The 13,590-nt window shown below is 41.1% G+C and overlaps 1 protein-coding gene across 1 annotated transcript in view; it reads right to left on the bottom strand.

Moving 5' to 3' along the window:
* dars1 (aspartyl-tRNA synthetase 1) overlaps window positions 1-13,590 on the bottom strand; it is a 144,541-nt gene that overhangs the window by 39,833 nt on the left and 91,118 nt on the right. Inside the window, exon 10 of the mRNA XM_061926611.1 lies at window positions 3,042-3,153. Coding sequence (XP_061782595.1) covers window positions 3,042-3,153 — 112 coding nt within the window. The remainder of the gene's footprint in view (window positions 1-3,041; window positions 3,154-13,590) is intronic.

Below are 13,590 nucleotides of genomic sequence, written 5' to 3'. Positions count from 1 at the left end.
GAATAGCCTATTTACACGGCTGACTGTCCTCAACTTGTGTTCTTTTCTTGAACAAGTTCAAAACATGACGCGAGTGGCATCATTAACTGCCACAATCCTTCGCATGATCGCTTCAGGGGGTAAAAATGGATTTGGTGAGGGGGGTTTTTTCCCCTCATTTCTAGCATGAAAGCAAAGCCAGGGAACTGGGATTATAGTGAGCTAACAAAGAGACGAGCAAACATCACTTTTAACGCCATCACCCGGCATTTTCAGACTGGCACAATTGAAACGAAGCTTGTGTTGTTTTGTTTCACACGTAGCATTTAGAAGGCTGTTAGCGTTGGTCAAGCTAGGGGGGGGCTAAAAACAACGTACCGTATTTTCCGGACCATAGGGCGCACCAGATTATAAAGCGCACTGCAGATAAATGGTCTATTTTTGATCCGTTTTCATATCATACCTGCCAACTTTTGAAATCAGAAAAACCTAGTAGCCAGGGTCCGCAAAATGATTGTTAGCATTCAGACAGGTTAAAATGTTGCTAAAACCATCACTTTTCTATCAGTCACAGTGACTTTTCAAAACAAAAATATTACAGCAAAAATCATATGGGTTGATTGACATGTTTATTCTGTAAGCTAACTTCAATAGTTTGAAATTATTTTGACAGTTAATGCCAGTTATCCTGTCAACCTTTCACAAGACTTCAATTTGTTAATTGAAAGTATAAACAGTATAAACACTTTTTACAGTAAACAAATGGTAAAACAGTACTAAACAATTCCATTAAAAAAAAATTGGTGTCATTATTAACTTTCTGTCCAAGCTTGTATAATCTACTGCCTTGTTCAATTGTAAACAATATTCTGTGCCTAAAATTCACATTTCTATCACAATTATCATACTGTAAACATGGTAAGCTAACTTCATTAAAATTAATAGTCCTGTCAATAGCATGGAATTACAATTCAAATGTAGTTTTTTTGTAAGCCTTTCAAAAGAATTCAAAATATGAAAAATTAATGAAAATTAATTTAAGCCATCAGACACTTGAAAAGTGGCACAGCACATCTCTAATGTAATCATTTTAACTTTTCAACAGAAATAGCACTGCAAAAATATTAAGGACATACTTCTGTATTTTGGTAGTTATGCTGTCAACATTTAACAAGATTTCTTCAACTTGGACTTGAAAGCATAAATAGTATAAACACTTTTAACAGTATAACAGTACTAAACAATTCCAATAGATAACATTGGTGTCATTACCTTTTTGTGGCTAAAATCCACATTTATTCTATCAGATTGATCATACTGCAAAAATGCTCAATTATTGCCTCCGTAAATAAAACTTCGGCATTTATCACATCCAAAGAATCTGTTTGGGCGACGAAAAACGTTGAAAGTTTTCCACTTGTATCGCTAGCAACGGCATTAGACTTGTGTTTTTTTGTCCCAACGTGGTCTTTTACATCGCTAATTCCTCCGTGTCCGATTGAAAAATCTTGTCTGCACAAGGTGCAATTCGCGTAGTTTTCACCCTTTTTGGAACGGATAATTGTCATTGTTGTTACACGATTTCGTGAATAAAACTTTTTAAAAAATATATTTTTGTAATTAATGAAAAACCGTATTTTTTATCACTGCAACCGTAACCCGGAATAGGTTGATGAAAATCGTACTAATTACGGGAAAACCGGAGTAGTTGGCAGGTATGAAACTTCAAAGAGACAGATGTGAAATTAGTACACACTGAACTGTATGATCAGTGTCAGAGCTTGGTCCGCATTGCCGGCAGTAAGTCGGACACGTTTCCGGTGAGGGTTGGACTCCGCCAAGGCTGCCCTTTGTCACCGATTCTGTTCATAACTTTTATGGACAGGATTTCTAGGCACAGTCAAGGCGTTGAGGGGATCCGGTTTGGTGGCTGCAGGATTAGGTCTCTGCTTTTTGCAGATGATTTGGTCCTGATGGCTTCATCTGGCCAGGATCTTCAGCTCTCACTGGATCGGTTCGCAGCTGAGTGTGAAGCGACTGGGATGAGAATCAGCACCTCCAAGTCCGAGTCCATGGTTCTCGCCCGGAAAAGGGTGGAGTGCCATCTCCGGGTTGGGGAGGAGATCTTGCCCCAAGTGGAGGAGTTCAAGTACCTCGGAGTCTTGTTCACGAGTGAGGGAAGAGTGGATCGTGAGATCGACAGGCGGATCGGTGCGGCGTCTTCAGTAATGCGGACGCTGTATCGATCCGTTGTGGTGAAGAAGGAGCTGAGCCGGAAGGCAAAGCTCTCAATTTACCGGTCGATCTACGTTCCCATCCTCACCTATGGTCATGAGCTTTGGGTTATGACCGAAAGGACAAGATCACGGGTACAAGCGGCCGAAATGAGTTTCCTCCGCCGGGTGGCGGGGCTCTCCCTTAGAGATAGGGTGAGAAGCTCTGTCATCCGGGGGGAGCTCAAAGTAAAGCCGCTGCTCCTCCACATCGAGAGGAGCCAGATGAGGTGGTTCGGGCATCTGGTCAGGATGCCACCCGAGCGCCTCCCTAAGGAGGTGTTTAGGGCATGTCCGACCGGTAGGAGGCCACGAGGAAGACCCAGGACACGTTGGGAAGACTATGTCTCCCGGCTGGCCTGGGAACGCCTCGGGATCCCCCGGGAGGAGCTGGACGAAGTGGCTGGGGAGAGGGAAGTCTGGGCTTCCCTGCTTAGGCTGCTGCCCCCGCGACCCGACCTCGGATAAGCGGAAGAAGATGGATGGATGAACTTGATTCCTGCTGATTGAGGACCAAAAGTAACGATACTGCGACTCTCCTGATTGTAGTAAGTGAACTGTCTTTTTTTTGTAGTATTCTTCGGTTTATAAATGACAAGTGTGGCTTCTCTTCAACAGGAGACGTTTCAAAACGGACAGCTCATATAGGAACTCACACCTAACTGTCAAGTGGTGACTCACAGATATGTGGGTAAAAAAGTTTGCAACTGAACGGTGGAATGAAAAAAAATAAAAAATCATCTCACAGATTTCCCATGGATGGAACTTTACTGTGTGTGTGTTTCTAACCTGATATGATTTTAGGTGTCTGAATCTCCACAAAACCCTTTTTGGTGAGGGTCTCTCTGAAGAGCTGGCACACTCCTGACTGCAGACGGAAGATGGCCTGGCTTGTGGTGGTCTTTGAGAGAGAGAGAGAGAGACAGGCAGATCACAATTACTGCAATTCAACGAAATGAGTGAGTGTCAAAAGCAGTCGTCCCCAGGGGGAAGACGGAAACCAAAAGCCAGGAGTAAAAGTAAAACAAACTGCAAACTGAGACTAATGGGGAATTATCTCGCAAAAAGCTCAAGGGACAGTTAGGAAGGAGCGTGTCAAAATGTAACACTGCCTTACAAGAACGCAGGCACGTAAAATACCTGACTCCAGATATTAAACAAAGTTATAGTTTTGATGACCAAATGTGGAAGTTTTTAGTGCCAATCAGCAGCATATTTATGGCATTTCCAATGACGCTTAGCATCGAGCTAGCACATTTTTGGGCGGTATAGCTCGGTTGGTAGAGTGGCCGTGTCATCAACCTGAGGGTTGCAGGTTCGATCCCAGCTTCCGCCATCCTAGTCACTGCCGTTGTGTCCTTGGGCAAGACACTTTACCCACCTGCTCCCAGTGCCACCCACACTGCTTTAAATGTAACTTAGATATTGGGTTTTCACCATGTAAAGCACTTTGAGTCACTAGAGAAAAGTGCTATATAAATATAATTCACACTCACTTGTTAAGTGGAGCCTTCTCTTAATTATTTTGACCAAATTTTGAGAAAAAAATGTGTCGGGGGGCCGGTATATCTGATTTTTAGGAACAATAATACAAACCCTGTTTCCATATGAGTTGGGAAATTGTGTTAGATGTAAATATAAACGGAATACAATGATTTGCAAATCATTTTCAACCCATATTCAGTTGAATATGCTACAAAGACAACATATTTGACTCTTTTTTTTTTTTGCAAATAATCATTAACTTTAGAATTTGATGCCAGCAACACGTGACAAAGAAGTTGGCAAAGGTGGCAATAAATACTGATAAAGTTGAGGAATGCTCATCAAACACTTATTTGGAACATCCCACAGGTGAACAGGCAAATTGGGAACAGGTGGGTGCCATGATTGGGTATGAAAGTAGATTCCACGAAATGCTCAGTCATTCACAAACAAGGATGGGGCGAGGGTCACCACTTTGTCAACAAATGCGTGAGCAAATTGTTGAACAGTTTAAGAAAAACCTTTCTCAACCAGCTATTGCAAGGAATTTAGGGGTTTCACCATCTACGGTCCGTAATATCATCAAAGGGTTCGGAGAATCTGGAGAAATCACTGCACGTAAACAGCTAAGCCCGTGACCTTCGATCCCTCAGGCTGTACTGCATCAACAAGCGACATCAGTGGGTAAAGGATATCACCACATGGGCTCAGGAACACTTCAGAAACCCACTGTCAGTAACTACAGTTGGTCGCTACATCTGTAAGTGCAAGTTAAAACTCTCCTATGCAAGGCGAAAACCGTTTATCAACAACACCCAGAAATGCCGTCGGCTTCGCTGGGCCTGAGCTCATCTAAGATGGACTGATACAAAGTGGAAAAGTGTTCTGTGGTCTGACGAGTCCACATTTCAAATTGTTTTTGGAAACTGTGGACGTCGTGTCCTCCGAACCAAAGAGGAAAAGAACCATCCGGATTGTTATAGGCGCAAAGTTGAAAAGCCAGCATCTGTGATGGTATGGGGGTGTATTAGTGCCCAAGGCATGGGTAACTTACACATCTGTGAAGGCACCATTAATGCTGAAAGGTACATACAGCTTTTGGAGCAACATATGTTGCCATCTAAGAAACGTTACCATGGACGCCCCTGCTTATTTCAGCAAGACAATGCCAAGCCACGTGTTACATCAACGTGGCTTCATAGTAAAAGAGTGCGGGTACTAGACTGGCCTGCCTGTAGTCCAGACCTGTCTCCCATTGAAAATGTGTGGCGCATTATGAAGCCTAAAATACAACAACGGAGACCCCCGGACTGTTGAACAACTTAAGCTGTACATCAAGCAAGAATGGGAAAGAATTACACCTGAGAAGCTTCAAAACTGTGTCTCCTCAGTTCCCAAACGTTTACTGAGTTGTTAAAAGAAAAGGTGATGTAACACAGTGGTGAACATGCCCTTTCCCAACTACTTTGGCACGTGTTGCAGCCATGAAATTCTAAGTTAATTATTATTTGCAAAAAAAAAATAAAGTTTATGAGTTTGAACATCAAATATCTTGTCTTTGTAGTGCGTTCAATTGAATATGGGTTGAAAAGGATTTGCAAATCATTGTATTCCGTTTATATTTACATCTAACACAATTTCCCAACTCATATGGAAACGGGGTTTGTACAAAACCTCACAATAATGTCTGATTGAATGAAAATGCACTCTGTACTCTATACGGCACCTTGGTACTCCCATACCTTACATACTGTGTTGAAGTAACACAATTCATCCTTTGATCATATTACAGAAAAGAGCAGTGCGGATCATTCACAACATTGGTTATTTAGAACATACTCATAATCTGTTTATGCGATCAAAGTTGCTCAAATTTGATGACCTTGTTAAATACAATACATTAATAATCTTATATAAAGCATTTAATCTACAACGTTTTTTTATAAGACGAGTGCAGGCTCATAACTTGAGAGGCTTTGGATATTTCTCATTGCCGAGAGCTCAAACCACTCGTAAACGTTTTTGTGTGCCTGTATGCGGAGTAAAACTATGGAACAAACTGTTAGAGTGTTTTACTTGTTTTAAGGGTTTTGGTCCTAAATGATCTCAGTAAGATATTACAGCTTGTAGCTGAGATGTGATGACCTATATTGAGTAAAACATGCTTGAAACTAGAATATCAACTGATGCACAGCTGTGTCATTAACACTCACAAGTATAAAACTACTTTTTTAAAGTAATCATTTATTTCAAGCATGAAAAAAAAAAAATCATGACTTTCACACAATTGTGTCTCATATTAAAACAGATGACAGCCAAATGGACTTTGCTGTTTTATTTTCAATGAAGCAATAGAAAATACGTACTCATATGGTAGTACACTTGTTATTAGTGAGAATATACTTATTTTAAGGTATTTTTGGGTTCATTGAGGTTAGCTAATTTTACTTGTTTTGGAAAGTCTTGACAAGTCAAATTGTCTTGTTCTATTGGCAGATAATTTTGCTTAGTTCAAATAAAATACCCCTGATTTGTATTTTGTTTTTCTTGTTTTTGAACACTGACTTTTTGCAGTGTATTATTCACTGTTTCATTGGTTGTACACTGCAAAAACTGAAATCTAAGTAAGATTAAAGATCTCAAATAAGGCTGATATTTGCTTATTTTAGGTCTGATAAGATCATTCTTCTCACTAAGCAGATTTTATGTTAGTGTTTTTTACTTGTTTTAAGGGTTTTGGTCCTAAATTATAATACAGCTTGTTGCTGAGATTTGATGACCTATATTGAGTAAAACATGCTTGAAACTAGAACAGGGGTCGGCAACCCGTGGCTCCGGAGCCGCATGCGGCTCTTTGATCAGTCTGACTTGCCGACACCCGCCCGATTTTCCCGGGAGACTTCCGGATTTCAGTGCCTCTTGCAGAAAACTCCCGGGATTAATATTCTCCGATTTTCACCCTTACATTAATAATAAGGGCGTGCCATGATGGTACAGCATTTAGCGCCCTCTACAATCTGTATAAACAGCGTGCCAACCCAGCCTCTTGTTATATGCATCTTCTGCTTGCACACGTAAGTGACAGCAAGGCATACTTGGTCAACAGCCACACAGGTTACACTGACGGTGGCCATTTAAAACAACTTTAACACTCTTACTAATAATGTGCCACACTTTGAACCAAAACCAAACAAGAATGACAAACACATTCCGGGAGAACATCTGCACCTTAACACAACATAAACACAACAGAACAAATACCCAGAATCCCATGCAGCCCTGACTCTTCCGGGCTACATTATACACCCCTGCTACCACCAAACCCCGCCCCCACCCCAACCCTGCTCCCTCACACATCAACCCCCCACCCTCTGTGCGTCGGTTGAGGTGAAGAGTTAGGGCTGCACGGGCGTGGGATTCTGGGTATTTGTCCTGTTGTGTTTATGTTGCGTTACGGTGCGGATGTTCTCCCGAAATGTGTTTGTCATTCTTGTTTGATGTGGGTTCACAGTGTGGCGCATTATTAGTAAGAGTGTTAAAGTTTTTTATACAGCCACCGTCAGTGTAACCTGTGTGGTTGTTGACCAAGTACGCCTTGCTGTCACTTACGTGTGCAAGCAGAAGCCCCATACAACGTGTGGCTGGGCTGGCACGCTGATTTTAGTGGGCGCTAAATGCTGTACCATCCCGGCAAGTTCGAGAGAACAGTTGCCTAGACAATCATAGTCTGCCGGAAAAATCGGGAGGGTTGACAAGTATGACGCTGTCACGCGCCATTCATATAAAACCCGCGGGCCGCACGAACATTCAATTTTCATATTAAGGTGTGGGCCGCGTGTCTGAGACCCTTGGTTTATACATAGCACAAAGCAAGAAAAAAAAACTTTGTATGCAGTGTTATTTCATTTGAAATTTCAAAATAATTTTGTGGCTCCCATTGTTTTCTTTAATTTGTGAAACTGGTCAAAATGGCTCTTTGACTGGTAAAGGTTGCCGACCCCTGAACTAGAATATCAACTGATGCAAAGCTGTGTCATTGACACTCACAAGTATAAAACTCCTTTTTTAAAGTAATCATTTCTTAGTTCAAGCATGAAAAAAAAAATCATGATGCCGAGCGCATATCATTATGTCAAGATAATGGCACTAGCATTTACTTCATTTAAGAATTTTTTTCCATATATTGAGCAAAAAGGTCTTTTTTTTTCTACCAAGAAAAGTGTACTTGTTATTAGTGAGAATATACTTATTTTAAGGTATTTTTGGGTTCATTGAGGTTAGCTAATTGGGACACTTACACTGGCCAAAAGTATTGGGACACTTAGGACTACAACTGTACAAAAGTATTGGGACACTTAGGACTACCACTGGACAAAAGTATTGGGACGCTTACACTGGACAAAAGTATTGGGACACTTAGGACTACAACTGTACAAAAGTATTGGGACACTTAGGACTACCACTGGACAAAAGTATTGGGACGCTTACACTGGACAAAAGTATTGGGACACTTAGGACTACAACTGTACAAAAGTATTGGGACACTTAGGACTACCACTGGACAAAAGTATTGGGACGCTTACACTGGACAAAAGTATTGGGACACTTAGGACTACAACTGTACAAAAGTATTGGGACACTTAGGACTACCACTGGACAAAAGTATTGGGACGCTTACACTGGACAAAAGTATTGGGACACTTAGGACTACAACTGGACAAAAGTATTGGGACACTTAGGGCTACCACTGGACAAAAGTATTGGGACACTTACACTGGCCAAAAGTATTGGGACACTTAGGACTACAACTTGACAAAAGTATTGGGACACTTAGGACTAGAACTGGACAAAAGTATTGGGGCACTTCGGACTAAACGTAGACAAAAGTATTGGGACACTTAGGACTACCACTTGACAAAAGTATTGGGACACTTACACTGGCCAAAAGTATTGGGACGCTACTGGACAAAAGTATTGGGACACTTAGGACTACAACTGGACACAAGTATTGGGACACTTAGAACTACCACTGGACAAAAGTATTGGGACACCTACACTGGCCAAAAGTATTGGGACACTTAGGACTACAACTTGACAAAAGTATTGGGACACTTGGGACTAAAACTTGACAAAAGTATTGGGACACTTGACTACAACTTGACATAAGTATTGGGACACTTCGGATTACCACTGGACAAAAGTATTGGGACACTTAGGACTAAAACTGGACAAAAGTATTGGGACACTTACGACGAATACTGGACAAAAGTATTGGGACACTTCGCACTAAAAGTAGACTTAAGTATTGGGACACTTAGGACTACCACTGGACACAAGTATTGGGACACTTACACTGGATAAAAGTATTGGGACACTTGGGACTAAAACTTGACAAAAGTATTGGGACACTTGGGACTAGCACCTGCCAAATACGCGGGCCCGACCAATGCTGCTTGCAGCTTTAATTTTACTTGTTTTGGAAAGTCTTAACAAGCCAAATTGTCTTTTTCTATTGGCAGATAATTTTGCTTAATTCCCAAAAAATACCCCTAATTTTTTTCTTTCTTTTTTTTGTTTTTGAACACTGACTTTTTGCAGTGTATTATTCATTGTTTCATTGGTTTTATTCCTTTTATAGTCGTATGTGCCCTGTGCAGCACTTCGGTCAACACAAGTTGTTTTAACTATATAAATTAAGTCTGACTTGACTTCTATCTAATATTTTGCCAGCTCTTTTTTGTAGTGTACAAATTAAGAAGATGGAAAATCCAGACAATTTGCCTAACAGTGAACAATAAACCTGGCATGACAATATGGTCAAAAGGCGAAAAAAATTAAATAACATTTTCAATTTTTTTTTGTTTATTGGTCAACTATCAAATGATTTGTCCCTATTTAACCCAGTCTTGGTAATATTTTCTAAAGACACGTCTTTAATCAGGTGTCTAACCAATAAACTTGAACTGAACTTCCATGACTCATAAAGATAATGTTGGGCTATCAGTTGAATGTGGGAAACAATTGAGGCCTGTTGTTCGGAACCACAGAAGAACACTCCCTATCTCAAGTACACGTGAAGTGTGTGAGTGTCTGCGTACTTTGGAGGGTGCTTGTCTAACTGACATCTTTTTCTGAGTCGGCCTTGCTCATAGCAGAGAAATATAGACCTGCGTCAGCAGACAGTCGAGTCTGTAATGTGGCAACATTTTTACCACAGACGAGTTTCGAGTTTGATGAACACTTTTCTAGACGGGTGACGCCTGGCCTTCTTTTAGTTGACTTATCTGGTCATTATTTTCAACAGATCAACTGGATTCTGTGTTGGATACTGTTGTATTATTGCAATTATCCGGACAGTTGGACTATAAGCAAAAAACAGGATTGAACTTTATGGTAAACCAAACTTAATAGCTGAAAGACTGTTTTCATGCATATTTGTACGTGCTATCCTAATGTAATGAAGCTAGCCTCGTTAGTGTGTTAGCATTATAAACTTATAACGGCATTCTTTTTGCATTGTTTCAGTTTCACAAATTCCTCAATAAACCGTGGAGTTTTTGCGTCCGTTTAGCTCAGGGGTCGGCAACCCGCGGCTCCGGAGCCGCATGCGGCTCTTTGATCACTCTGATGCGGCTCAGCAGCATACTTGCCGAACGCCCCGATTTTCCCGTGAGATTTCCGGATTTCAGTGATTTTCCCGTGAGATTTCCGGATTTCAGTGACTCTCGCAGATAACTCCCGGGATTAATTTTCACCGATTTTCACTCTTACAGCTATAATAAGGGCGTGCCATGATGGTGAAACATTTGGCGCCCTCTATAATCTGTATTAACAGCATGCCAGCCCAACCACTTGTTATACAGCATGCATCTTCTGCTTGCTCACGTAAGGGACAGCAAGGCATACTTGGTCAACAGCCACACAGGTTACACTGACGGTGACTATATAAAACAACTTTAACACTCTTACTAATAATGCGCCACACTTTGAACCAAAACCAAACAAGAATGACAAACACATTTCGGGAGAACATCTGCACCTTAACACAACAGAACAAATACCCAGAATCCCATGCAGCCCTGACTCTTCCAGGCTACATTATACACCCCTGCTACCACCAAACCTCGCCCCAACCCCAACCCTGCTCCCTAACACATCCCCCCCCCCTTCTCTGTGCGTCAGTTCAGGTGGGCGGGGTTTGGTAGCGGGGGGTGTATAATGTATCCCGGAAGAGTTAGGGCTGCATGGGATTCTGGGTATTTGTCCTGTTGTGTTTATGTTGTGTTACGGTGCAGATGTTCTCCCGAAATGTGTTTGTCATTCTTGTTTGGTGTGGGTTCACAGTGTGGCGCATTATTAGTAAGAGTGTTAAAGTTTTTTTTATACCGCCACCGTCAGTGTAACCTGTGTGGTTGTTTACCAAGTATGCCTTGCTGTCAACCACGTGAGCAAGCGGAAGCCCATACAACGTGTGGCTGGTCAGGCACGCTGCTAGTAGTGGGTGCTATATGCTGTACCATCACGGCACGCATGACGCTGACAATCGTCATTCATATTAAACCCGCGTGCCGCACCAGCATTCAAATTCCATATTAAGGTGTGGGCAGCGTGTTTGAGACCCCTGGATTATACATAGCACAAAAAAAACAAAACTTTGTATGCAGTGTTATTTCATTTTAAATTTCAAAAAAATTTTGCGGTTCCCATTGTTTTCAATAATTTGTGAAACTGGTCAAAATGGCTCTGACTGGTAAAGGTTGCCGACCCCTGGTTTAGCTGATTGGAGCGCCAGCTTCCGCAGCGAGTGGGTCAATGACGATGACTTCTGTTTTGTTTGATCATCCGTTTTACTGCCTTGTTACAGACACTGTTTGGAAACAGTTAAGGCAGTGGTTCTTAACCTGGGTTCGATCGAACCCTAGGGGTTCGGTGAGTCGGCCTCAGGTCAAGACACGCCCAACTCATCGTGTAAATAAAAACCTCTCCCTGTCGGCGTATTATGGATACCCCCAAACAATGTTCCCTCTAATTTTCCATGTATGTGCAAACGCAAAAACTCCTGGAGCATTCAGTGGCGCACATGCGTCAGACGTGCACATGCACTGTGGTCACACCTGCAGCACACCTGTCCCAAACCTGACTAAATAACAAGCTCAATGTTTAATTATTGTAATCAAATGACAGCAGCAATTTCCATGAGATTATTTTCTAATATAAGTGTTTTGGCCTACTTACAATGACTATAACATATTGTTTTTCATGAGTTGTGTACTAGTATTATATGTCTGGGTGTGGGGTCCTGCTTTGGAAATAATGTGTACCCCTTTCAGATATCGCATTTAGTTCCAACTAAAACATTCACATGTTGCACAATGAGATGTAAACATGGACTCTTGTGTCCATTCATGTAACTTTCCGTTTGTAAAATATATCTTTATTAGTATTTCTTTAATATAATAACATCATTTTATGATTACGGTTCGGGTTCGGTGAATGCGCATATGAAACTGGTGGGGTTCGGTACCTAAAACAAGGTTAAGAACCACTGAGTTAAAGTGTGTAAATAACTCATTTCAAATCGCATATATCTGCGGCTTGTAGTCCGGTGCGGCTAATATATGGAAAAATATATTTTTGTTCTGAAATTAAGTGGGTGTTGCTTATATGCCGGTGTGCTCTATAGTTTGGAAAATACGGTAGTTCCAGCTCCAATAACACAATAGTGTCTCTTTAATTCCCATTGTTTGACTTTTATTTCATTTACAAATGCTAAGAGACTATTCTTGTACTAAAGATGGGAACAGTTACATAACACTGTATGAGTTATAGTTTTGATTACCAAATGTGGACGGTTTTAGTGCTAATCAGCAGCATATATATGGCATTTCCAATGACATTTAGCATCGAGCTAGCACATTTTGGGAAGTGGAGCCTTCTTTTAAACGCTTTGGTCAGACATACTTGCTTTGCTGGCATTAACTGCAACATTTTTACTCTAGATATTAAACATATTCATTAAGAGTTAGTTAGTTTCAAGTTTCAAGTTTATTCACAATACCATATAACAATTACAATAGTATTGAGATATCATCATTTAAAGATGTTGGTACGTGAAAGGGTCCCCTAAATAAGCTAGAAGAAGCTTTTGACAGGGGGTCCAGAGGATAGTATATACATGGAATGATGAAACATCGTAGCAAGCATAACAACAAAAAACAACGCTATATGATTAACACAAGATAATAGTACTAAAGCAAGCATACACATACATACATACATACATTCATTCAACCATGCAAAACCCAACAGTAGTCTACCCCACATGAGGCATTAAATATAGGTGGTTAATAGGTAAGTTTTCAGTTTATTTTTGAAGTTGGAGAATGGATACAGCATCTTGAGGCTCTCATTAAGCCGGTTCCAAATCTTTGGTCCCCTGCATACAACACTTCGAGCGGTACAATCCAGTAAACGATGTTTCCCTGATATCAGATCTAAGTTACGAGTGTTGTGGGCATGCTGGGGATGGTAGATAGGAACCAAGCTACAGAGCCTTAAATTCAGCCTGTAAATGACTTCATAGGTTAGACAAGCATTTTGATAAATATTGAACTCTGTCAGTCTTAAGAGATGATAATTATGGAATAGATGTCGAGTGGGGGCATTAAACTTGGACCATGACAGGGCCCGTATGATTTTCTTTTGCATGGATTCTAATTTGTGGAGGTAGGTAGGGAAGGTGTTACACCAGATGACATTACAGTAGTTTAGATGTGGTTCAAAGAGAGTTGTATATAGTGTGAGTAGAGCATAGAGAGGAAGATAATGACGAAGGTGAAAGAACAGGCCAACA

This window comes from Nerophis lumbriciformis, linkage group LG31 (assembly GCF_033978685.3).
Source record: "Nerophis lumbriciformis linkage group LG31, RoL_Nlum_v2.1, whole genome shotgun sequence".
Lineage (NCBI taxonomy): Eukaryota > Metazoa > Chordata > Actinopteri > Syngnathiformes > Syngnathidae > Nerophis > Nerophis lumbriciformis.
This window is presented reverse-complemented; position numbering and strand designations above follow the sequence as displayed.